Source organism: Polypterus senegalus, chromosome 10, assembly GCF_016835505.1.
Source record: "Polypterus senegalus isolate Bchr_013 chromosome 10, ASM1683550v1, whole genome shotgun sequence".
Classification (NCBI taxonomy): domain Eukaryota; kingdom Metazoa; phylum Chordata; class Cladistia; order Polypteriformes; family Polypteridae; genus Polypterus; species Polypterus senegalus.
In genome coordinates this window covers 75,104,490-75,132,173 of record NC_053163.1, presented here as the reverse complement: position 1 = coordinate 75,132,173, position 27,684 = coordinate 75,104,490, and the positions used below count along the sequence as shown (strand labels likewise).

General features: G+C 38.0%; 1 protein-coding gene across 6 annotated transcripts in view; it reads left to right on the top strand.

Annotated features, from left to right (window-relative positions):
• enox2 (ecto-NOX disulfide-thiol exchanger 2) overlaps positions 1-27,684 on the top strand; it is a 918,217-nt gene that overhangs the window by 345,093 nt on the left and 545,440 nt on the right. The window contains exon 1 of one of the 6 annotated variants that reach the window (XM_039765985.1): positions 177-324. The exons of the other annotated variants lie outside the window; for them this stretch is intronic. Within the exon in view, the coding sequence (XP_039621919.1) occupies positions 303-324 (22 nt within the window). The 5' untranslated portion in view covers positions 177-302. Of the gene's footprint in view, positions 1-176; positions 325-27,684 lie in introns of those variants that run through there. 6 annotated transcript variants of the gene reach the window in all.

Genomic DNA, 27,684 nt, shown 5'->3' with positions numbered 1-27,684 from the left:
TGCCGGTCTTTTGTGTGTATCCTTATGTGTCCGCGCGTCTGTGTGTGTGTGCCTGCCTGCCTGCCCGCCTGCCTCTCTCTCTCTCTCTCTCTCTACCTCTGTCTGTATACGCACTGGTATTAGCTAAAAAGGATCCTCCTCTGCTTGTCCTGCCCACTGTAGCTTTAGTCTGCTGTGTAGAGCTGAGCAGAAACACAGGCATTGTAGCAGAGCTGAGGTGTTTCGATAGCTAACGTTACGCTGTCATTCCTGGGGAATTTAAGGCAAAGGAAGCCTGGCTTTTGTCATCAGAACTTTGGACAATGTTCCTTGTGCAGTACACTGGTATGGGTGAAGTTGTTACCTTAAATTACTCATTTATTTTGCTCTAATATTGTTGCATGCTTGCTTCTTGTCATCTCAGCGTGCTTATATGAGGCAGGAAAGATGAATGAATGAACGAAAGGGAGGAAACAAAACTGGGAATAGTAAGAGAAAAATAAAAAAAAAAAGCAAAGGCTGTTTTTCAGCTCATATTAAGATAATATCCAAATGGCTACTATTTGAAATTATCAAGTAGACACTTGTAAAAGAAATATAATGAGATTGCATATGCAAGTTGTCTCTGTCGAATGCGCAACATTCCTCTTCTCTCTTGTGCTTTTGATCCTGGTGTTTTTCTTTTACCTGGCAAAGAAACTCTGGGCAAGAAAATTTGGAAGACAGAATGATGTATTGGTGCAGAAATGGGCTCACTTGCTCAGTGGGTACTTGTTTGGGTCCTTTGACATACTTAAGTACTTATGGAGAAATGCATGTGTTTTAATGCTGTGCGTTTTTCAGGCTTAATTCTTTCAGTTTCTTTAAAATGCACTTTGTCAAGTGTGCCTTTTTTCCTTTTCCATTTTTTCAGTCTTTATGGAGTCAGAATTTCCTGGGCAGCATGAAGTCAGTATGTTCTTAACTAATTTCATGCAGTTCGTTGTTGCAGTGGTAACTTTGTGCACTTATGGAGTGGACTTCATAGATTTGACAAATTATGGCAAATATTGCTGGAGTTTTGAAAGTGTTCTTGGATTTGTGTGTATTTGGAGCCAAATATATTTTATTTTGTTATATTTTGGTTAAATATTATGTTTGAAGCATTCCAGGTTTTTTTGGCCCTAGTTCATTAATCTGTACTTCTTATTCATGCACCTACATGGAGATTTGCTGTAGTTAGCTGTAATTCAACACTGGGTAATTGACCTTTCTCTGCTGCCTATTGATTAATACATTTCCATCAACTACGGTTGTATGAATTTGATTGTCTAGTTGCTAATTGGACTTTTGGGATGTAACACAGTTGCTTTTTATTTTTATTTCTCTTTCTATTCCCTGAAGACCACATTTTGCTGGGTTTGGCAGCAGGTAGGAAGATGGGGAGTGCTGAAATTCCTTACTCTATAAATGAGAGTTATTGATGTTGCTCATAGAGCCAGTGGGGCCAAAACAAATTCCTTTTGAAATGCCCTTGCAAAAATAAATATGTTACTGGCTTCTGCCCTGGTACGGGATTTTTACAACACACACACTGGGCTGTGATTTTTCAGGAATTGGCTAGATATTGGCAGTAGTTAATGCATGTTTTGGTTAATTAATTAATATTAGGAGGCGATTTGTAATTATGAATATTCAGCAAACCTTCAGTTAGTCCCATAATAAATGTTGACTTTCAAAGCATAACATTTTTGGATGTAGGAAAAACGCCTTTTATTCTTGATCTGGAAAGTTATACTCCGAGCTTAAACATGAATGTGTGCATTTGCTGCTAGTGATGTCTCTTTATATTTTATAGAATTGTTTGAAAAGCCTGATGTTGATTGCAAATGGAACTTTAATGTTGTGGCCCTGCTAAATGAATATATCTTTTGTAATACTTAAAATAGTCAGTTTTAAATACCATATTCTTGATGCACAAGATAGTAATGTCACACAGACACACTTTTTTTTTTTTTTTAACTGTTTTAGCCATCAAGACCTTTCTATATATTGGATCTGACAGAGTACGTTTATGTTCCAGTACTTATTGTTTCATTTATGTACAACACATAAGTAGATAGGCCACTCACACACTGTTGCAGATGTCTCACAAACTACCTTCTGTTGCTAAATGCCAGCCGAGGCATCTCTGATGTTTGTTCTCTTTACGCCTGTGAAGAAATGTGCCCGTATTGTTTAACTTTTTTTTTTTCTTGATTCAATTTGTGGCAAAGTCACTACTAATTCTGTTTCTAAACTACAAAACCTAAAAGGACACATCTGCTTTCTTTTTCAAATCCATTACTTTTATAACATCAACCTTTGCAATAAGACTATTAGATTATTTTATGTTTGTTTATAATGTGTGCTAATAAAGCTGGCATTGATAAACTGTGTTTTGTACATGTGAATATGTTTATAATTTGAAACTATAGAGTTTATTTTAGATTGTCTATTGTTAAGTGGGTTTGAGAGCTTTATGTTACATTATAGAAATTGCTTTTTTCCATTATAACGTCTTGAGAAGCTATAGTCAGGTACTGAAAAAAACAAACTTGGATGCAGAACCCATCCATCAGAGGGTACATACAGACCTCCTTTCTCTAGTACAGGGCCAATTTACAGTGAAAAATAGTCCTAATATGTACATGTTTTGGATGTGGATGGAAGGCAGTATATCAATTTAAAATCAATGTAGATATGAGTATGTGCACTAGGGGAGAATAAAAATAGTTGCACCCAAAAGTAGTTGATCAGTTTACTTGGAAACAAACTTAGCAGAGCAGCTCAGTAAAGTGTGACAGTGATTAGATTGCAGTGTTTGCCAGATACACACAATTGACTTCAAAAGGGCAGCCCAAAGTATTGAAATATATTTTGTGCATTTGAATATGGAAATGGGATGATGGCGATAATCAGCACCAGAAATTATACAAGCTACTTAAGGTCCCCTGTGTCCCTAGATTCTATTGTTGAATTACTGTACAGGTTACTGTATTTTGGGAAGATGACATGTAATGTGCATTCTCCTACCAGGCCTGATTAAAATAGCACCTGGTAGACAACCAGTGCATTTTATTTTGATTTTACAGCTATGCATTATCATCGTTTGTTGTCATACTGGTGAGCTATTTGCCACCTGGCTTAGTTTGACATCAGCCTCTTGCATAGCTGATATAATGGTAAGCGAGAATCAGTTAGCTTATCAGTATTAATACAGCTAAGCTGAAGTTGAAGTGACTGACTTGACTGGCTAGGATTCTTGTTGTTGTTGTGTTTTTTTTAATACTTTACACACTGAGTGTTTCTACAGTAACTAGAGGGAACAATGCCAACCATAGCCCTGTTACATTAGCATAAGTGTGAGGGATAATAAAATGTGTGCATTATATGACTGGAATTTTGTCAGAACAAACATTTTTTCTCTACATTTATTAGACCAGTATTGTATTATTTTGTTGTAATTTACAAATTGATGCTTACTGTCAAAGCCACCTGGTTGGTTTAGTTGCTATAGGCTAATGACTAACTACGTTTTTAAAAATTACTTCTCTACCCCTTATTATTTGCCACAATATTTGTACCTGGTAAAGATTGGAGGATGAAAGGCAAAAGTGTTTTCACCACATTAAATGCAGTGACATGTAACAAACAGAATGCCACCTTAAGATGAAGAATGTTAACTCTGTGTAGCTATATAACATTATTTAAATTTTGGTTTTACACTCGCTAAATGATACTACTAGCTTCAGTGCTTGTAGATATGGGACACATTGAGAGACAGCACTACAGAAGGTGCAATGGGTTATGCAACATCCCAGTAGCTAATTAAATGTTTTCCTGCATCTTTAGAGATGTGTGTGAAGTATTTTTAGTAATGTACAGGTCCACGGACAAAGGAGTGAATACCAGTTTTCACTTGAAAAGTTCTGGACAATTCTAAAATGTAGGTAAAATTTTTGAATTTCACATCACCAGAGTAGTTTGAGGTCACAGTGTGGGAATCACTTTTATATGGCGGCCATTCATGTCTTCTGCTTTTCAAGTTTTGTCATAATGAGTCTGTCTGGTGCCCGGTCACCCATGCCACATTGGGATGCCTGTGTGATTAGCCCCCTCTCTTCTCTTTACTAACATATAAACTGCTCAAAAAAATTAAAGGAACACTTTGAAAATGCATCAGATCTCAATGGTAAAAAAAATCATGCTGGATATCTCTACTGATATGGACTGGGTAATCTGTTAGGAATGAAAGGATGCCACATCATTTGGGGGAAATGAAAATTATCAACCTACAGAGGGATGAATTCAAAGACACCTCGAAAATCAAAGTGAAAAATTGATGCGGCAGGCTAGTCCATTTTTTTTCGAAATTTCATTGCAGCAACTCAAAGTTGTACTCAGTAGTTTGTATGGCCCCCATGTGCTTGTATGCATTCTTGACAACGTCAGGGTGTGCTCCTAATGAGACGATGGATGGTGTCCTGGGCGATCTCCTTCCAGATCTGGACCAGGGCATTACTGAGCTCCTGGACAGTCTGAGGTGGAACCTGGTGGCGTTGGATGGACCGAAACATAATGTCCCAGAGGTGTTCTATTGGATTTAGGTCAGGTGAGCATGGGGCCAGTCAATTGTATCATCCTCCAGGAACTGCCTGCATACTCTCGACACATGAGGCCAGGCATTTTCGTGCACCAGGAGGAATCTAGGACCCACTGCACCAGCATAGGGTCTGACAGTGGGTCCAAGGATTTCCCGATACCTAATGGCAGTCAAGGTGCCATTGTCTAGCCTGTATAGGTCTGTATGTTTCTCCATGGATATGCCTCCCCTGACCATCACTGACCCACCACCAAGACAGTGCGTCCCTCTGTGGTAATGCGAGACCCGCACACATCTGGCAGATGGTTAATGCTTACACGTGTGATGACAGGGGTTCAATTTTAAATACATAGTTGCTGGGGGCGTGTCACGGCGCGTGACGTGAATGTGCTAGCATCTACCTAGATAGGTGAGTGAGGTAGACGGGGTGCTAGATTGGCTGGAGTTACCGGCCAACAGGAATCGTCAGTGGACCTAAAGGTGAGGTAGGAGTAAGCACTGCTGAGCTATTGGAGTAGCAGTTGTGATTTTGGCGGCTTTGTAAATATTCTTATATATCTCCTAGTGGTGATTTTGGTGAAGGTATATATACTTATTTGGTGCTGGGATAATTTTGATTTTGGGTTTGGTGCAATTGATTTTGTATATACACACAGTTGCTTTTGTTCTTGTGCATTTTTTTTCTTTCCTGTTAGAGGAGCTTCTTGAGCCAGAGATAAAAAAAAAAAGACAACCTTCATTATTGGAGTGTGTGTATAGTTTTTGTAGGTGTGCACTGTTTTTTTTAAATTCACCATATTTTTCCTTTTTTTTGTTTTTATTTTTTTTCTGAAGAAGTTTCAGTGCTGAAGGACTGCGTCTCAAAGCCCACACTACTGCATTTTGGTTGTACAGCACTCTTGTAAATAAACTTGCACCATTCACCCATCAATTTTTGTCTGTGTCTCATCTCTCCACTGATCCTGTTCAGTTCATAAACTATCAGATGTCCAGAGTGTAGGCTGGGGCCACTACCCACAACACGGGATATCACACCCTCCATGGATATGCCTCCCCTGACCATCACTGACCCACCACCAAACCGGTCATGCTGTGAACGATGTTACAGGCAGCATAATGTTCTCCACGGCTTCCCCAGACCCTTTTACATCTGTCACATGTGCTCAGGGTGAATCTGCTCTCATCTGTGAAAAGCAAAGGGCAAAAAAGCAAAAGTGGTGGATCTGACAATTCTGGTATTCTTTGGCAAATGCAAGTTGAGCTCCATGGTGCCGGGCTGTGAGCACAGGGCCCACTAAAGGATGTCAGGTCCGCAGGCCAGCCTCATGAAGTCTGTTTCTGATTGTTTGGTCGGAGACATTCACACCAGTGGCCTGCAGGAGGTCATTTTGTAGGGCTCTGGCATTGCTCATCCTGTTCCTCCTTGCCCAAAGGAGTAGATACCGACCCTGCTAATGGTTAAGGACGTTCTATGGCCCCGTCCAGCTCCCCTAGATTAGCTGCCTGTCTACTGGAATCTCCTCCATGCCCTTGAGACTGTGCTGGGAGACACAGCAAACCTTCTGGCAATGAAATGTATTGATGTCCCATCCTGGAGAAGTTGGACTACCTGTGCAACCTCTGTAGGGTCCAGGTATCGCCTCATGCTACCAGTAGTGACACTGACCGCAGCCAAATGCAAAACTGGTGAAAAAAACAGTCAGAAAAGATGAGGAGGGAAAAATGTCAGTGGACTCCACCTGTTAAACCATTCCTGTTTTGTGGGTCATCTCATTGTTGCCCCTCTAGTGCACCTTTGGTTAATTTCATTAACACCAAACCAGTTGAAACTGGTTAACAACCCTCTCTGCTACTTAACTGACCAGATCATTATCCCAGGAGTTTCATTGACTTCATGCTATTCTCTGATTACAAAGTGTTCCTTTAAATTTTGTAAGCATTATATATGAGATGGCCTGCTCCATGCCCTAAATAAATTTCTGCCTTATTGGAGGAACTGTTGCCCAGTACTTGGTTGAATGTGCCAAAGTTTGTTGCACAGTTATGTTCCCTTTATAGACTTATGCTGTGATGCCTAGTTGCTATTATAAACACCCAATGAGTTTTATTGTATGCTAAATTACCTTGTGTATTTTTTTGTGCCAATTTATTTGCTCTGATTTTAAAATAATTTATTTTGCATATTCTCTGTTCTGTATGGCACTTTCCATGCACCTTGGACCCTCACTACTGGGTAAAGCTAGTTCTAGTTCTGTCTTAAGTAGGTCAAGGACTACAGTTTTATCTTTACAGTAAAACAATGGATCTATAACGTATGATGAGAACTGCTAGTGTGTGGTAGTCCATGTGCCCTAGAGGTGAATTCTAAAAAGTTATCAGAAGAGGAGAGAATTATGCCTTAGAAGGAAATGCATTGTCCTCAGATGCTGGTGGCAGCAGAAAGAAGAGAAAGGGAGCAAGAGAGAGAGAATGAAGACATGAACGTCTGTGTAGAGGCCATTACACCTGCTATGCAACAGGTGGCAGGACAGAACTCTTAAGTAGTGAAGGGGGCTGAGACTAGAGATAGCGTAAAAGAGTGAAAATAAAGAGTAAGAGTAAGAGAGAAAAACAGACAGGAGGCATGTGAGTGATATGGTGTGTTACCTGGAAAAGATAAAGTGGATGAGCCATCATACCTTTGTGATGCCACGTATCCCATCACAACCTCACAGAGAGTGGCTATCCTGTAATAGGAAAGTCCAGGGAGCTTTTGCTTTTTTCTGTTTTAATTGAACACTTCCCTTCTTGTTTTATTGTAAAATAAAAACACCTCTTTTGATGTATCATTTGTTACCTTGGTATTATTTACATATATAAACTGTTTGAATGGTGTCTGCATTTATCTGCATGTACTGTATGTAGAAGTGTATATTTATGTAAATATAAGGTGGATTGTAAGGGGACACTCACAAGCTGTCGTCTAAATCCAAACAAGAATGCAATAGTTCAGATTGAATTAACAAGAGATTTTATTCAAACAGAAGAAATAATTTTAGCGGGGATAAAAGAAACACACAGAAGGTAAACGAACACAGAGGTAAGCCTCAGAGCCTGCTTAGGAAAATAAAGGCCGTCTACTCCATAGAGTTGCTGGTCCACTTACCCGCTGAATGATCTTCTTTTTCTTGCTCACCTTCAGAAGAAAAAGCATTTTCTCTCTACCTTTGGGTTCTCATCCAACTCTGTCTTTTAACTCAAAGTTTACCACCCTGTGGACTGGAAGGACTTTTAAGCTTTGGTCCTGAAGTACCTCCCAGATGATATAGAAAAGCCTAGAAATGTGTGGTCAAGGCTCCCCCAGATGTATTCACCATTTCTACCACACATTAAAGATAGGTGAAGTCCAGATAGGATATCTACTCTCCCTGGTGTCCTGAAATGTTGTCCTGGGGATAGCTTAGGAACTTATTACAAACTAACAGAATTTTTTTTACTAAATCCAGTATACAATATAACCCAATTCTCTGTATATAGCACCCCTATTTGCCATATACAGTATGTCATTTCTACCTGATTTTGGGTCAAATGTGTTACAGAGAAATTTGTGGAAAATAGGAATCAGCTGGTTTGAGCAAATTGCAGTAAGGGAAGTTGACCCGACTGGGGAAAAAAATAGTAGTTGTTGGTAGAAGGAAGAACAGTAGAGAGCAAGGCAGAGAATTAAGTGGAGAGACTTGGAGGCAAGAGATATAAAGGAGCTAGGATTGAAGGCAGAATGTGCTGCAAACAAAAGTAAATGAATTCAGCATGGCTGAATCCTAACATTTGGAAGTGGTTTTAAGTAAAAGAAGACAAGTACAAACTAAAATGAAAACAAACTGTCATAATATGCTTAGCATAGTTTCTGTCCATTTCACTTGGCAAGGATTGCCACACAATAGGCTGGGCTTATCAGACAAGGCTTACCTATCCAGGCTAGATGGGAGATGAAACCTTACAGAGTATCCTTGTTCTGCTCCTGAGCCTTTTACTAACGGGCATTGCCTAGTGCAGCACCAGTGATGAGACAATGGGAGAAAACATGTTATAAAAATGGGTTTCAGTTTTTCTATTCCAAGTGAAGTTCAATGAGTTTTGGTATGACTCAACACAGAGTTTGTATCATTGTCAAATGCTTCCCCATTTTGCTACACTGAAATAATTTCCATTACCATAGCTCTAAGAATCCCTAACTGACCCCTTTATCTCATCAACGTCTTATTCTTAGGTGATGTAAAGGTTGTTAAATGTGGCCAGAATTAGCAAGACACACTATATGAAAACTATCAGCCTGGATATAACATATCCTAAAATTATATCAAAATTACTGTATATCCTGAAGACTTTGTGACTGCTGTTGTAGTATGGATTATCAGAAAACAGACATGTTATAACTCTTGCTTAGTTTTTGCCTTTCTTCCTATTGTTAAAACACTAAGTGCTGCTTTGCCCGAGTAGAAAACTAAAACGCATAGTTGATATTAAAGCTAATCAATGCACAGTGAGCATATGGATTTTTGCTTTTGTTCACTTGTGTATAGGTGGCTAGGTCACTGCCTGTGCATAGTTTTCACATTATCCCTTTATTTTCAATGCTTTTATCTGAATGCTTTGTTTTCCTTCCCTCTATCCTCATCTTTAAGATATGAAGGCTACAGGACAGTAGTGTTGCTCATACTAGTAGAATTACTATATACATAAAATGTATTATTATTATTATTGAGACACAGAAAAAGTGCACATTATCTTGGAAGCTGTGGAAATTAGTACAAATTAATGCATTATCTTTTCAAGATGTTTTTGCACTGATGCAAGGGCTATCACATTTCCTGGCCCTTTTACAGTGCTCAATTGCTAGGGAAGTGCCTGCGTTTTTAGTCTGTTTCAAGTGCTTCTAAGTATCTCATGTGGTGTGAATGTGACATTTGTTTCCCGGACCAGTGACTACTTCCCTAAAGGCGTATACTTTGGAACTAAGAGTCTCTTTCCTGTGGTTCTTGCCAGTGTCTTTTAAGCAGAAGAATCACATGTTAATTCACAAGAAGCAGGTGAAATGAACTTATTAATTCAAGGGGATGCACAACTGCAATGTACGCTATTAATCTTAAAATAGTTTCATAAAAACATATGCAATCCAACATTCTCAAACCTCCTTTATCCAATTTAGGAACACATGGCAAGAGAGTCTTAGATGAGATGCCAGTCCATCAAAGGGCATAATAGGAAAAGTAACTTTTAGCTACCATACACACTAAACAATGAAAAGAAAAGCCCACATCTAACAAGCTATACTGTAGATAAATAGCCCTTGGAACTCATAGCTAACCAGTAGGATCTGAACAACCTGTCTGATGTTTCGTTAAAAATGTCTGGATTCTCACAGTATGTCCTGACAGTAAAACAAGAGAATGAATTCTCATCTATCATTACACTTGGAGCAAAAACTTAGACAATCGGTAAGTTGAAATAGCTTGTCCCTTCCAGGCTTAATATACACATTCATTGCATGATCATAGAGCAGGCGCTCGGGAAATGACATTTTCTGTTTGTATTCTGTAATTCATTTTAAGAATTTCATTTTGGGAGAGGTTAATTTTATTTTGCTTGTCTTTTTATCGTCCTTATTTGTTGTGTGCCCAATTTGCTCAATTTCCTGTTTCCTCCAGAGCATCCATACTTTTTTTTTTACATCTTGTTAAGGATGAGTACCCTGCTGTACAATCTAATTTGTGGACACTTGATCAGGTTGGCAACTTAAGTTATTTACTGTCTTTTTAAAAATGGTCTCGCCATCCCCCCTTAGACAATGTTATAATTAACCCTTTTTGATCATCTTTACTGTTAGTAAGTCTTTTAAGTAAGACATTTCTGCTTCTGACATCTATAATGAATAATTTAATGCATCGTGTAATGGCAGCTCAACTTGTAAGGCACCTTATTATAAAAAAGCTTCTGATCAATGCAATCAGCAGCTATTTGTTCCATTTGCTCCTTAAATAAGATGTGGTTGTGGCGTTTCTTTTTTCCCCAAGATGACCCCTGCAATGTTCAGAGGTAGCACTGATCCATCTTAATGCATTTAATAAAACTGTTTATGTCAAATTCAGAGTCATTAATAAATAAAAATCCAAATGCTACATTTGATGGGCATTTTTTTTTTTTTTTAATATTGTCCAACCGCTTAGGAGCAAGCCAGCTGCATCCCAAGAAGCAAGAACACATCTTTTGAAATATCGTATCACATATGTTACGCTGTGGAATTAGCATTTCCTTCATTCTTTGACTGTGCATGTCAGTAGGATTTTAAATGATCCTAAGTACTTCTTTATAAAAAAAAAAGTCAGAAATGTTTTGGAAATAAAGGGTTCCAGCCACGTATGAAATAATTAGTCAGCTTGTGTTGTTGAAATTCTGCTCCAAGAGTGGCTCTCTGGTGTCATATGCTGAGGTCAAGGGTTGCCAGCCTGACCCAATTGTTACCAATAATTAGGTGTCAGGATGATGTATACTGGTCAGCCAGGAGCCTGGGATTTGAATCTTTTGACAGAAGGCTGAGAATGAATGGAGGTATTTCAATATCTGTCTGCCTGTGGAAATATACAGTTTTTTATTTTTATTGTACGTTTTGAGTTTTTTGCTTACATAATGAAATAGTAACAGTACTGTATCATCATTATTATGGATAAGCTTTGCTTTTTTTTATTCTATTTATCATTTTCTGCTTCTTAGTATACTGCTTGCTATGTCAAAGCTGGTCTTCGTATCTGCTTGTGTTCGGTTACATTTGTACAAGCTTTTTCTTTTTTTATTGCTTGAGTGTCTAAAAAACAAGTAATCTGTGTTTATTTTTTTGCCTGTAATTCTACCATTATTAGATAATTTATTAAATATGAAAAAAGGCGGGGCAGCACGGTGGCGCAGTGGGTAGTGCTGCTGCCTCGCAGTTAGAAGACCTGGGTTCGCTTCCTGGGTCCACTCTGCGTGGAGTTTCTCCCCGTGTCTGCGTGGGTTTTCTCCCACAGTCCAAAGACATGCAGGTTAGGTGCACTGGCGATTCTAAATTGTCCCTAGTGTGTGCTTGGTGTGTGTTGTGAGTGTGTGCACCCTGCGGTGGGCTGGCGCCCTGCCTGGGGTTTGTTTTTTGCCTTGTGCCCTGTGTGGGCCGGAATTGGCTCCAGAAGACCCCCGCGACCCTGTAGTTAGGATATAGTGGGTTGGATAATGGATGGATGGATGAATGAAAAAAGGCTTATTTCCCTAGCTTCATAGTTACATCATTGAGGCTGAAGATGTTTTGGTCACAGGTAAAATGAAAATAAAAACATTATGCAATTTACGAATCTTAAATGGTGGGTTACAATCAGTAGTGTGACCTATTCCTCCTCCGGTTATCCTTCCAGAGCCTGTCCTGACACCATTGGGCACAAGACCGTACCTAACCCTGGGAGGGTTGACAGTGCACCTCAGGACACATTTATACAAACACCTCAATTACTCACACAGAGCCCATTTTTTGTCATCAGATTTCTACTTAAACTGTAACATTTCAACAGAAAAACAAAATGACAGACTATTGGTAGTTTTACTAATTTTTCCTTTGTGTTATTTTTTTGAATTGCTGGAAATACTGTCCTTATTTTTTTAAACAAAATCTGATGTACCAGTGATGCCAGTTGTTCCTGTTAATATCTGATGTATCATTTAATTATTTTTTCCAGTTTTATGGTCTGTTTCTTCAAAAAATAAAAAATACAATCACTACATTTTAGGCTAGCTTTCACTGCAACACCGTTTAATGTCATTTTTTATTTCCTTTCAGAAACCAGAGGAGGTGGTGCCAGCTGCCAGACCACCTTTAGATACAGGCCCATCTCGGGTCATGTTCATTCACACATTCACACAAGAATTTATTAATTCTTTCCCAATCCATTATTAATAAGTAGGTTTTGCAACAAATATTAAAGGTGAGCGTTCACACTGCTGGGCTAATTGTTCATCTCAACATACAGATTCACATAATAACTATTATTTTTCGGCTAACAAAATGGAGAAAGACTTCCCAATGCAAACTGCCCATCTACCCATCATTCATTTTTCACACAAAATCTTTACATTAGACAGTCAGAGAATAAAACTAGCTTCCACCAGGGCAACATCAGGCACACAACAAGAACCAAAACTTGCACAGGAAGAAAATCCATTTAAGGGCAGTCTTGCACACATCTGAATTCTCTCTCTAAGGACAATTTAAACTTGCCATTTAGTGTATCGGTTGGAAATGAGATACCCACTGAAACTCTATGCCAACATGCGGCGAACATGCAGAATCTGCTGTGAGCCAACAGTGCTGACCTCTGGCCCACCCGACACCTAAAACAAATGCATGCTATTTCACAACTCATTAATACAAAAAGCATACAGTAGAGGTTATTCAGCTTACAGTTTGGTTTTCAGTTTTAGAATGCTTGTTAAACATCAAGTTAGTATAATGATTACTTCTTTTTTTTTTCTTTTTTTTAAACCAGCAAACTGGTAACTTGCCCTGAAATGGATGTGAAATACAAGATGATTTCACATTACAAGGTGATTAGCAGTTGCATTTCTGTTATAAGAGCTTTTTTCTGGTTTATTTCAGATAGATCCTCCTTTATCTAAAATTAATCATTTTTAATTTATGGATTAGATCATTAGGAGTCAGACCTCTGGTGGCAGCTTTTTTTCTTGATGTTACATTAAGTGGAGTGTGTTATCTGCCCTTAAAGGACACTTGCAACAGCTGTTGGAAGTAAAAGACTCACTAATGCACGTAGCTTTTTAACTGTAACATCAAAGCTGTCTGCTGTGTTCTCTAAAGACTTTAAAGTTTAGGATAGGTCTGCTCTTCTAGTATATTTAATTACACACGCTGCATATTAAACTCATATAACCTGAAATAAAATATCTAGGACAATCAGGCACAGAAGAAGCTTAATTGCAATTGCCGTTTAATTGAAGAAGCACATATCCTTGCCAAGAAAATTTGCAAAAGCAATTTTTAGTCATAGTTCAGTTATTATTCAAGATTTTGATTTACATTGCTGAGTCATAGACATATAGCATTTGGTACGGTATTGATTTGAAATCAACCAGCATAGTCAAACCAACATAGACATCCTTATTAACCAACAGACCCTCATTTTAACTCCGTTAAGTTTTTGAAAAGCGTGCGACATTTGATGTCGCTGGTAGAATGAGATTGTCTTACCAATGCTTTGTGCTAATTGAACTTCCAGTATCTATATTGATTTGTGTTGTGACTTGTGACTGTATCTCTAGCCTTTCACAGACTGCTAATTGAAAGTAATGCTACTGTAAGCTTAAAAAAAAGAAAAAGACGCTCTACAGGCTTTACTGTGAATATGTTGTAAATTTGTAATGAATTTACACATAATAACGTTAAAAGAATGTTTCTATGCACATAGTCTGATTGGCAGTTCTGTTTAATTTAAAATTTGTACGTCTTTCTTCTAGAGGAATCTACCTACTGCAGCAACTTAAGCGGACCTTCATTTCAATACATGTGTTTAAAACCATTTTTTCTAGACATGTAGCGTGTAGTCCTTACCCATATAATGAAACGTGTGCCTCATGCAACAAGTGAAGCAATAAGAGAGTTGTCAGCAGTCATCCTCACTTTACATTCTATGGCTTCTTTAAAGGGGAAACCAAGTGTCCCACAGGAATACATTGTTGATTTTTCTTTCTTTTTATTTGTCGTTTCATCATATTGGTCATTTTTATTTTTCATATGTTTTTATTAATTTGACGACATTATCATTTCCTTTAGGCACAGCCACTTTGAAACTGTGGAAATGTTGTGTTTCCAGGTGCGTTGTGCATGTGCTGTGTGATTTATTGGTGTGTGCAATGTTCCTGCCCCGTGATTTATTATAAAACATGGTCATATGCGGCAAGAAGAGAAAATGAACAGAAAACATGCAAGAATAGTGCACTTGAACAAAAAAATGAATTACTTAGGAAACGATTCATCATCCATGATTCTACAAGGCCCTGCTCTGATGATTGTACTCAATTCTCCAAGGAGGATGCGCCCGCCACTCTGACGACCAGCCACGATTCTTCAAGGGAGTCTCCCCTTCCACACCGACAATACACCCAGTCATTAAAAATGGAATGGGTCTCAAAAACGCTAAAAAAGGCAAGATTGGGTTGTGACAAAAAAAAAAAAAGGGAAGTTTAATAGCGCCCCATTGGTTTAGTCTATTTTTATTTTGTCCTGCTAGCTACTGGCTCCAAACTTTCCAGTTTGATCCTCATGCATGCTTTAAAAGTCAGCAATAATTTTATTTAATTTCTCCTTTTGCTGCTTGTGGCTAAATTTCCCATTTTAGTCTATGGCATGAACAACATGTACAATTCATTTAGTCATTCAAAACTCAAGCCAGCATCAATCTGGAGATGACTTTTGTTATATATAAAAAGCAATAAATTATATAATAAAATGTTTGCCTGTATTGGATTGATGATACAGTATTTTATGTTTTTTTGTGGTGAATATCCTTGAGTCTTCAACCACAATTTAATAAATAAAAAGGGTCCTTGGTGTTTAAATAGCATAATATTTTTATATTTATTTGATATTTATTAAAGAATGTATGTGTTACCCAGTGCTTTGTGCTCTTGAACTCAGTAACTGGTTGTACCTTATTATTGACTATTATTGTATATCAAACATTGCCTGTAGGTATTGATTAGTTGCTGTGGAGGAATTTGTGTCCAACTTTCCTTACAGGATTGTTTTACTTTAGTGACATTTCCTCTTTTTTTTTAAAGGAATTACTGGTCCTTTAGTTCCCATCTTAATATCTCAATAAAGCTTAGGTCTAGAGTATGACTAGGCCATTCCAAAATACAAAATTAATTTTGTTTCTGGTATTCTTATGTATTCTTACTGCTGTGCTTTGCGTTATGTTTGGCTGAACTTAAGCTTTGTATTAACGGCAAACTTCCCTACTTTCTCTTTACAAATGTTCAGAAACACAGCGGAATGAAGGCTGTCCAGATCATGATGCAGGAAGCACCCCTGGTTTCTGACATTACTGTACTTTACTGTAGAATTCTGACTCATCCCATGTCATCACAGGTTAACTTTGGACTCACATCTGTGAAACGTTTTTTTAACCATTGATACACATCCAGGTACATTTTGCCAAAACTGAGGTGATTCCTCACATTCTTATTAGTGTGCAGTAATATTTTAATGTATTGCACTGTTATGTAATTACGGAAGCTTTTACCTGCTGTTTTTCAGGTGTTGGGATATGCATGACCATGGCCTTGAGTAGAGGAATGAGAGACCTAACGATCCCTAGAATATGTTGTAGGTTTTCTTTGATACTTAATGGAAAATTGTATACTACTTGGTGAAATTTTGTAATGTGCCAATTTGGATAAGTTGGATATGAATTCTATATTTTGCCATGATTTTTTTTTTTTTATTGAGGGGTTTTCTGGAACTCTCATTTTTTAAAATGGTTTTAAGTGTATCTCACAACTTTGTGCTGTGTCTTCACTAAAATGGTACAAATTCAAGTTGGATTTTCGCTAGGTAGTGCTGGCACATTTCCTGATTATATTAATTTCCAAAGACTACCAAAATGCATAGCCTAGGATTTCCAAAATTAACAACAAGCCTTTAAGGGAGAGTCTGATTGAATTTTGTCCCAGAACACATTGTCCAGTGTATTACATACAATTGTACAGTACCTTGGAAATGCATCATTTAATGGACTAATTGAAATAATTCTTAGTGATACCCTAAAAAAATATACCTGTGGTAAATTTGAAATCACTCGATTAATAAAAATAAATAACAAGTAAAGTAACACCAGCAGTAAATGTTGCGTGATCACAGTTTATTTAATAGGAAATAGAAATAGCAAAGCACAGCAGGTAAGGTAAGTCAAGAAAGTGCTACCATGGGAGAGGATGCTAGGCAAGTTCAGTCCCTGGAGAATGACTCTCAGTTGATTAATGGGAAGGGAAATGTGGAAATCTGAACGTAGTTTCTTAGGTTACAGATCCTTAGAAACCTGCACTCATAACATTCCCCTTCAGGACTACCGAAATCAAATGAGGTACAGGCTGTTGCATTTGTCTCTTAGCATGTGTTCAATTATTATTTAGTAATTATTTTAAAATTTGACATCCTGTAATGGGTCACTTTGAGTTGATCATATTTGTCTGTCTTTGGATAAATAACAGTAGGCCAGAAACTGCCCCCATAAATTAATTTATTATTTAATTATCTGACTGTTGTGACTCACTAATGTGTGTCTATAGAAGTAGTGGAAGAATATACCTGTTGAAAGTAATTATGATCTGTAGTGGGTACTACTGAGCCCACAAGCCACAAACATAGTGACAAGTACACAAGTCCTGGGTTCAACTAATAGTTTATTTTGACAAATACCTTCACACAGGTAATTTTTGTAAGCATTCACACAAGCACACATACTTCTTCTTTTTCTTCCTTCCTTTCCTTCCTCTCCTACAGGTGAATTTTGTCTTCCACCTCCTGACTCCCTGAAAGGGAAGTGAGGTGACTCCTTTTATACAAGACATGGGAGTACTTCTAAAATAGGGAGTGTTTCTTTCGGTAGCACTCTCTGGTAGCACCTAGGGACTTTCACAGGGTTGCTCTTCGAAACTACAGGTCCCATGATACCCTGCATATTTCCAAAGTGGGAGTAAAACAGAGAAGCACTGTCACCTCTTGTGTTGAGGGATAAACTGTCCCAGTTCATTCACTACATCCCCACTGCCCCGGTTGGGACAGAAATCTTTAGCCATCGTGGCCGGGCTGCTTCTTCCATTATACTGTCCATCCATTATGGCCTCCTAGCCGGGACTCTCCACCCCAGTCACGGTGCTGGTCCATCTGTGTTGCCATCCGCATCATTCTTAGAATTCTTTTTTCTGTTTTTGAAATCTTGTCATTTTTTGTTGAAATATGGTGCCTTGTATTTGATGAGGTTCTGTATCACTTTTTCCTACACACCTTGGTGTTATAATCATCAAATTTCTACTCACTCATTTATTTTCTAAAATATAACACACAAATAAATAATGGCATGCAATATATTTTAAACAACATAGCATACATCACTTAAGTATTTTCATATCATCTCTGTGACAGTCTATATGTTGATTCCAACTGATTAATTTTCATGAATTATGTGCAAACTGAAACGTAACTATGTTGGTGAGCAGCAATTTTGCCTTTTAATGCTGTTGTAGGTAACATGCAGCCTCTAGTTTATCTTCATTATTTGCACCAGCAAATATTCCAGTGATCTCTAATTAAGAATGTTTACTCCATTAAATGCATTGTAATTGCTTTGGTGATGTTTTTGTTTTTTGAAAAACGTGCCTGTAATTCTCACAATACAGAGGAGAATAAAGCGGCAGGTTTTTAGATAATGTATTGTTGATTGGTGGAATAGGTTAAACTTTTCTAAAGTGTCTGTTTGCCCATCCATCTCTTTTTCTAAACCCACTTAACCCAAATATAAGCTTGATGAAGGATTGTAGACTTAAATTCTTGTAAAGGGATTAAAAGTCTTTTTTTCCTGTGTTGTTTTTTATGAATTGTTTGTTGATTTTTATATAATCAGCTATTTATAGTTTACAAACCTAACTTCTTTCCCAGACCATGGCAAAGCCAGATTTTTACGTGTATAATTTGTGTGTTTAGCTCTTCATGTCCTTCTTATGAAAAATTGTATTCCAGCAGCAAAACAATTGTTTTATTCAGTAGACTACTAGAGCTTATTATCAGACAGGTCTTTGAAGACACAGATGATATTTAGTGGAAATGTATTTTTGCTGTTAAATGTGTTACTACACCTGCAATTACAATCATGTTAAAAAGTAAGTACACCCCATAAAATGTTTTTTTTTTTGACTTGCTGTATGTGAAAGTATTGTTTAAACAAAGATTAAATCTTGATATCTTTAGATAAAGGAGATATGACTGGAGGAAAAGATAAAATTTCATTTCCGGCAATTTTTTTTAAATGAAAAATTAACAGATATGCTATTTACGTCTTGATAAAGGGTATGTACGCATCAAATAGGCACTTCTAACTGTCTAACAGTCTCTGACATCAGCTGGGAGAAAGTTTATCCCACTCCTCCATGTAGAATTCTTTTAGTAGTATAATATGTGAGGGGTGTCTTGTGTGCACAGCCAGTTTCAAACTCCCCCATAGCATCGTGATGGGATTCAGATCCAAGCTTTGACGTGGCCATTCCAGAACCTTCCATTTCTTCTGTTACAGTCATTCCTTGGTGGATTTACATGGTCATGTTTCATGGTCCAGTTTTGACAGATGGCCTTATGTTATCCTCAATCACATTCTGATACAGTGAAGAATTCGTAGTGGATTCTGTGATGGTGAGCTGCTCAGACTCTAATGCAAAAAAACAGTCCCAAACCGTAACATTTCCACCACCATGCTTTACAGTTGGTATCAGGCTTCAGGTTAAATGCTGCATTTGGTTTTCACCAAGCTTGTCTTCTGGTACTCTTTGCCTCGTTTGCCTCATCTATCCAGAGCATGTTCCAGCAGTCCTGGTCTTTGTGTAGGCGTTAACGGGCAGCAAAGATTTCTTCTCTTGGCACCTCTTCCATGTTTTTCTAACCTGAGTAGCCTCTTTCTAAATGTGTACTCTTGCACTTTGGCATCAACAGATGCAAGAGCTATCTGCAGGTCCTGTGATGAAAATCTGGGATTCTTGTGTTTTGCTCCTTGGCTGACCTTGCTGGAGCAACCTAGTCTAGACAAGGTGGCAGCTATTTCAAATTTTCTCCACTTGTAGATGATCTTCCAGACAATGGAATGCTTAAACTTCCAGTTGTTTGGAGTTTTTTTTTTTAAATCCTTTCCCACATTCATAGGTATTCATATCCTTCATTCTGAAGGCCTTTGAGAACTCTTTCGATCTGGGCCTGGTAATGACAGAGCACACCAATCTAAATGTTTTTGGTTAAATAAGACACCGTCCTCCAAGATCCTGTCTAATGATGTTCTAATCATTTGTAATTTATAATAATCATTTCAAATTTTAGGTATTTCATGTACTAATAAATGTGGGGATGCAGTTACTTTTTCCACATGCAAAATTTGTTGTTTTTTTTTTTAATTATACAAGGACTATCTATATATATACAGTAAAAGTCAACGTGTGTATGTATGTTCCAGCATCACATCTGAATGGCTGGAGCGATTGTCATGAAACTTGGTACACATGTTCCTCGTTGGTCGACTAAAAATACTGTAGGGTGAAATCAGCCGTAACCCACACACTTATGGGTGGGGTGGGGTTTTTTTGGGTGACCTTGTGGTTTTGTATGCATGTTATCATCCAGTTGACACTTGGAACGACCACCAGAGGGCGAACTGGAGGCGACTGCCAGCATTCTTTATGTTTGACCGCCACCGCGCCCCTGTTGCTTTTGAAATTAAATAGAGTTCTACACATGGAAGTGTTTGTGTCTGTCTGGCCTGGAAGTGAGACATAGAGTCGGGGTGAGGGCTCCAGCTCCGAGGATACACAAGCGAGGCCAGTACACCGGCAAAAGGAAACCTCCTAAGAAAGATAGTCGTTTAGCTGTTAATGCACAAACTATGTGAGCACTTCGGCAACATGAATCCTCATAGCAGAGAGATGCACAGAGTAGTTCTGACAATTTCAATACTTTCTAGAATCCCATGCTTTTCACAGCACGGGCTTACACAGTTAGTATATACTAGGGAGCTCCCTGTTGCTTTTCAAATTAAATAGAGTTGGCTGGTTCCAAGCGTCAACTAGATGATAACATACATACAACACCACAAAGCAAGCACATTAATGAGTTTATCCATCCATCCATCCATTATCCAAGCTGCTATATCCTAACTACAGGGTTACATAGGTCTGTTATAACCAATCCTAGCAAGGCAGGAAACAAACCCCGGGCAGGACACGGGGAGAACATGCAAACTCCACGCAGGGAGGACCTGGGAAGCAAACCCCAGTTTATTGTTTTTTTCAAACAATTAAAAAAAAAAAACACTTTATTTTCCTCCCAGGCACACTGGGTATTTCAATTAGTAACATATAAATATGGCAGTATATTGGTTTTATTATATCACCTTTACCCATATATGCTGCTTAAATGGTCATATTTTGATGTGTGCACAAATGTTAAAAAAATGAATGGGGTGAGCCTACTTTTTGACATATTGTAAATGTGACCCTGTCCTGGGCTGCCTCCAGCCCACTGCATGATTCTACTTTATTTTGATGGGAAGGGAAAAAAAGGAAGTTTATAAAACAGCCAGATGGACTAAATGTTTATAATATGATGAGGGTGCAAGGGTGACAAGGCAGTTAGTACTGCTGTCTAATAGAGCTTGAGTTCCTGCTGTGGGAGATTTTCAGTTTTTGTGAGTAGTTTCTTTTGATGGGCCAAAGATGTACTGGTTGCCAGTCTCTTTGCTGTAAGATGAACTGACAGCCCTGCAGTGTTGAATTCTGCATTGTGCTGATGTGTACTTGTATTCATTTAATGAACTTGCTTACTATTGGATCTCAGTGTGTCTTTCTCTGCAAAACCGATTGAAACTCAAAGCTTGAATGGATTGATGGATTTTTTAAAGTTACTGTAGATGAAAGAAGTTAATATTTCTGAAATATAGTCCTGTAATGTTTTAATTTAATTGTTGTTCTCAGTTCTGTCAGAGATTCAAAAAGGAGAACACATTTAAGTCAGCTTGCCCTTCCTTTCATTTGCAACTAGTGAACAGCATTTCACTTTCAAGAAATAGTATGTACTGCTCATGCTGATTTAAAGAAATGCTGGTAATAAGGAAATCTTTCCTCTGGGTTCTAGCCACCTTAAACCCGAGGTGATATTTTAAACTCCGTCATTAATGCTGGCAAATGAATGTTTGGGGAAAATACTAATTATATTCTCCTATAATTCAGCTTTTGGGCCTGTTGTATTTTCAAGGCCCATTTGGCTTAATTAGAGAACCTGTCTTAGTCTAATTAGTTCTTTATTTAGGTTGAAGGTTTTCTTTATTTGTTTTCATTCTTGGTAACTCCAGTGAGTTGCTTTATCTCATTTACATGAATTTGTGCTTGCTGTGATCATTCTGTGTAGCATAGGCACAATGCACCAAGTACCCAGGGTTAAGCATTAATATATTCTGGTTAACTAGGCTGAGAAACTAGAAACCCCTCAAGCTTTTTGGCTAAAATGCCAGTTTTATCAGGCAGTGATTTGCTCATTTGGATTTTGTGAAAAGAATAATGATGATTTTTATAATTATACCGTATATTAGGATCTCTTTCCTTTACCATTTCTTTGTAATTAAAATACATTTGCTGCTTTTGAATCACTTTTTAACCTTGTAGTCATGGTTCATTTTCTGGGGTCCTGCTGTGTGAACCCATATGTTTGAGGTTCCTTACATCTTGATAAATTCATCTTTACCAAACATTTTCTATCTTGCGTATCTAGTTCAGGGTCTTGAGAAGTCAACACTAGTTTAGCATTGTTATGCACAAGGTCCTTGATTCAACTCTGTATGTGTTGCTAGTCCATTAATATACACAGCCATAATCTGTCTGGTGCAGAGTCACCAAATAACCTAGTGTGCTGTTTTTTTAGAATAATGGAGGAAATCCCTTATAGATACACGGATGAATGTGTAAACTCCACACAGGCAGTGCCGTGCTGGGATTCAAACTCATAAGGCAGAAGCACTGACGACTACATCATTAGCCATTCCTGTTTTCTACAGTGTCATTCAGTAATCAAACACAAAGTAACCCAATTTATGCAGAGTAATGAAGTTCAGTTCTGCATAATTAATAATATGATGGGAGCCAACATGAAAAAAGCATTGAAACCTACCAAATGCATCCATTTTTCAAGCCAAAATTGTATCAAGTATTGAACTACATCTGTACATACATTGCAAAACATATTCTGAATGTTGTTTTAAGAAGGATAAAAGCAAAAAGAAAAACATGTTTGTGAGATTCAGCTAGTTTTGAGGGAGACTAAATGTACATTTCACTATTCTGCTCTACTTATCTTCCACCACAGCAACCCTTCAGGGATGTGGCATGGATTTCCCCTAAGAAAGTAATTGGCAACCATCTTGGCATTATTTAATGTTGATGCTCCATTGTGAATTGCTGTCTGTGTGCTATGATTAACTAGAAAATAATGACTGAAAAAGTCACACCTATGATTGTTTATATCCTTTCATCATATTACATTGTTATTTCGCAGAGATTTTGCCTACTGCTGCGGGATTGATAATGCTCGCGTGTTGCTTGGTGATCTAGCAAGCGAAAGTTTACATTCAAGTGAAAAGAACTGAGCAGACATTCTAGGCATATATACCGTTTTTATCAAGTTCAGCAAGTTTAGTTCAGATATTTTACCATAGGCAGAGTGGTAGCACAGAGTTGTCATTCCTCCTCATTAGCACTAGGGTCTGCATGCTGTTTGCATGTTCTCCCTTTGTGTTTATAGATTGACTGCTATCACTGACTGCCACTGAGTTTACTCATTCAGGAATCGTTGTCCTCAATTTTTTATTACCATATCCTCAGCAAGAGGGACTTGCTCAATACAATTCAGTAACTGGTGTGTGATCTGTTTGATTGTGGTTGTCTCATTTTGCACCCTCTACAGTTTTCATTTTCATAGCATCTCTTTTATCATGTGGGATTGTGACATGAAATTGAGTGTGTGTTGTGCAAGTTTGGCTCTATCAAAAATCCAAGGCTTTTATTAAAAATACCATGCAGTGTAATTAGTTAGTTTTAACGTTCTTTGTACAAACTACAATGAAACTCTTGTGTGCATTTTTCACTCAGTTTTTGAACTCATATCTGTCTGTTGTTACAAGCCACGGATGAACATAGCCCCTGAAGAAGCAAATGTAGGATTGTAAGCAGAATATCACTTTGTATGTCATAATTCCATCCATGATGCTTAATGTAAGCAGACAAGCGAGCAAGAAACATATCCTTACCTTGATAAAATAGTGCCAGGAATCTGTGATAAAATGTTTTATTTCTAGTTTACTTATTTCTAGGTTGTCAGAAGCATGCCTTAGAAACAAAAAAGGCATATTTTCCTAAATCAAAAACTTTTGTTACTTCAAAGTGAACATATTTTTAATATGTAAATATGTAATATTTAAAAAGTGAAGTCTTTCTTTCACATTGAGATGCTGATACCCATTAGTTTCATTATAAAAAGCAAGAACAGGCTAATTATGTTTTAAAATGAATAAAATATGCCTCATAAGCAGCATTATAGATCATCTGTTTACCAAAAGTGAAATCCTTCAGTATTTGATACTGCACATAAAAATTAAAAAGGAGGCTTGATTTAGAAATGTGATGTGGAAATAATGTTAATAAGGAATATATTTTACATGCAGTAGCTATAGCTGTCTACCCCATTGGTTATATCCAGCCAATCTGGTTGGTCTGCTGAATGAAAAATATAGTTAAGAGGATGTGGTACATTTATAAATAACTTTAATATCAATGTGGGGTAGTGATTGTAGGGGGCAATTTGAGGAGACCCTGGAGAAGTGGAGATATGTTCTAGAGAGGAGAGGAATGAAGGTCAGTAGGAACAAGACAGAATACATGTGTGTAAATGAGAGGGAGGTCAGTGGAATGGTGAGGATGCAGGGAGTAGAATTGGCAAAGGTGGAGGAGTTTAAATACTTGGGATCAACAGTACAGAGTAATGGGGATTGTGCAAGAGAGGTGAAAAAGAGTACAGGCTGGGTGGAATGGGTGGAGAAGAGCGTCAGGAGTAATTTGTGACAGACGGTTATCAGCAAGAGTGAAAGGGAAGGTCTCCAAGACGGTAGTGAGACCAGCTATGTTATATGGGTTGGAGACGGTGGCACTGATCAGAAAGCAGGAGACAGAACTGGAGGTGGCAGAGTTAAAGATGCCAAGATTTGCACTGAGTGTGACAAGGATGGATAGGATTAGAAATGAGGACATTAGAGGGTCAGCTCAAGTTGGACGGTTGGGAGACAAAGTCAGAGAGGCAAGATTGCGTTGGTTTGGACATGTGCAGAGGAGAGATGCTGGGTATATTGGGAGAAGGATGCTAAGGACAGAGCTACCAAGGAAGAGGAATAGAGGAAGGCTTAAGAGAAGGTTTATGGATGTGGTAAGAGAGGACATGCAGGTGATGGGTGTAACAGAACAAGATGCATAGGACAGAAAGATATGGAAGAAGATGATCCGCATTGGCAACCCCTAATTGGAGCAGCCGAAAGAAGAAGAAGAACATCATTGTAGGGAATTTTAATTGTGTTGCTTATTCAGTGATCTGTTTGTTTTGGTTTCACTTTAATAAGTGATTATCCATTAAACATGTCCTCTGTAGATGTTAAGTGTTCATCACTGATTAAATGATTAGCTGTGCTTGTAGTATCTTTCTGCTCCTTGTGTAAATGTAGGTAAATGAACGCATTCAGCAGACCATAGTGCTCATCCTTAATGATGCGCCATTAAACAGCCAGTGATCTGTTGAAGCCCAGCACATACACAACCACACCTCAAGCACACAATTGATAAAATGACCCTGCATCCAACAAAAACACTTTGGCACTGTTATGCTCTACTTTTTATTACAGTTCTACTTATTCTATCTAGCCATTACTCTGATTTATTTGAATGTTTGCACAGATAAATGTGCTCTTGTTTATAATGTTGTTGGAGTTCAAGACGAATAAAATTTTACTCCTATGAGACAAACGTATTCATGCAAATTAATGACTGAAATAATTATAAAGAGCTTAAATGAATCATTCCTTAGAATCAACTGGTGGCAGCTATGAAAGTTGAAAGTGCTTGAACAGGTCCTGTCCAAGTTTAAGATTCTTATTAGCATTTTAACGTATGTATCAAAGATCCCTGCGATGTACTGGTGCCCTGTCCAGGGCTGTTTTTTTTTCATTTTGCATGACTAGAATAGGGTTGGGCCGTCTGCAACACTGAAATGGAGTCAGCAGATCTGAGAATATTTTATTATAAATTGCTATGAATATTAAAAATGTGTGATATGTTAAAAGAATAATTAGCTGTTTGATGTTATTCTCACTTTTTTTGTAAAAAAAAAAAAAATAATAATTTTCTTGAAAAATCTAGTTAGAAATCTGCTTATTACAAGCCGATTTTTAATGAGGTTTTTGTACTGTAACTCTTAATGGCCACTTTTTTAACTGCATTTATGCCTGTAAAGTCGGACTCAGGTTAAGTGTAAGAGTTTTTAAGTATAGAGGATTGAATGTTTACATATCCCACAGCATTTAAAACAAGTTTTATCAACTCACACAATTTATTGATTCATTTCCGTGTGTTTTTTTATTACTCTGCCGCACAGCAGAAATAGTGTGAGTTGTGAATAGTTTTTGTAAAACATAAATCTTTCAATTTCATTGTTTTTTATCTTTGTCACAGATGCACATAATGAAAGGCAATATTTTTATATATAGTGTTCCTTCCAAATGGGCCATATTTGTAGGCAAGTTTCTAGTTTTTGTGATAGTTCTGACTGTCAACATCAAGTACACAATAGAGTAAAGAATAGTGCTACTCCAGAAAAGACGTGCATATTTGATGTTTCCTCCATTCTCTAGGCGGAGTGTTTTATAAGCTATAAGTAACAATTTAAAGCACACTAAGTATTTCAGTACTGACTTAAAGTTAACTTCAAACCCCTCAATTTAATGTATTTGTTTCAACATTCTGTGACATAAATGCTTTTTTTTTTTTTTTTACCAGAAACACATTTTATAGGCTGGATTTTGTGTACTTTTGCAAGGAATCTTTCTTTAATATGAAACTAAAGGCACACTAAACAGAACATTTGTCCTGAGAAAAGTATTTGTTGAGATACCAGTGGAGGGTGACTTGCTGTTACATATATATACGCTCACCTAAAGGATTATTAGGAACACCATACTAATACGGTGTTTGACCCCCTTTCGCCTTCAGAACTGCCTTAATTCTACGTGGCATTGATTCAACAAGGTGCTGAAAGCATTCTTTAGAAATGTTGGCCCATATTGATAGGATAGCATCTTGCAGTTGACGGAGATTTGTGGGATGCACATCCAGGGCACGAAGCTCCTGTTCCACCACATCCCAAAGATGCTCTATTGGGTTGAGATCTGGTGACTGTGGGGGCCATTTTAGTACAGTGAACTCATTGTCATGTTCAAGAAACCAATTTGAAATGATTCGAGCTTTGTGACATGGTGCATTATCCTGCTGGAAGTAGCCATCAGAGAATGGGTACATGCAGGCCCGTCGCGACAAGGCAGGCAAACCAAGCAATTGCTTGGGGCCCCGAGCTGGCCTGGGGCCCCAAGACAACGACTGGTTAAGAATAAAATGCAGCGACAAACTGTGTGAGCCCCATTGATAGTGAATGCAGTAAAGTGCAATGACACTGTTATCGGATCCCCTCAAGGGGGCCCCCCTCGCTGACAGCAGCCAGCCAACCACGCGATCTCTGCTGCCGGCAAAATATAAAACTTCCTCGGCAGTCATGAAGCGGAATTATGCTTCAGGAAGCCAAAAAAGAAAGAAGAGAAAGGAAGAGGAGGATAAGAAAAAACAAGACAGTGGTAAGTGATAAATTACACACATAAAATAGCTCTACTTGTCTTGTACAAATGGTGCAATTTTGCAGCAGGTAGGTTAGCAGAAATATGTACAGTAATCCCTCGCTATATCAAGCGCTTCGACTTTCGCGGTTTCACTCTATCGGATTTTAAATGTAAGCACATCTAAATATATATCACAGATTTTTCGCTGGTTCGCGGATTTCTGCAGACAGTGGGTCTTTTAATTTATGCTACATGCTTCCTCAGTTTGTTTGCCCTGTTGATTTCATACAAGGGACGCTATTGGCGGATGGCTTAGAAGCTACCCAATCAGAGCATGTA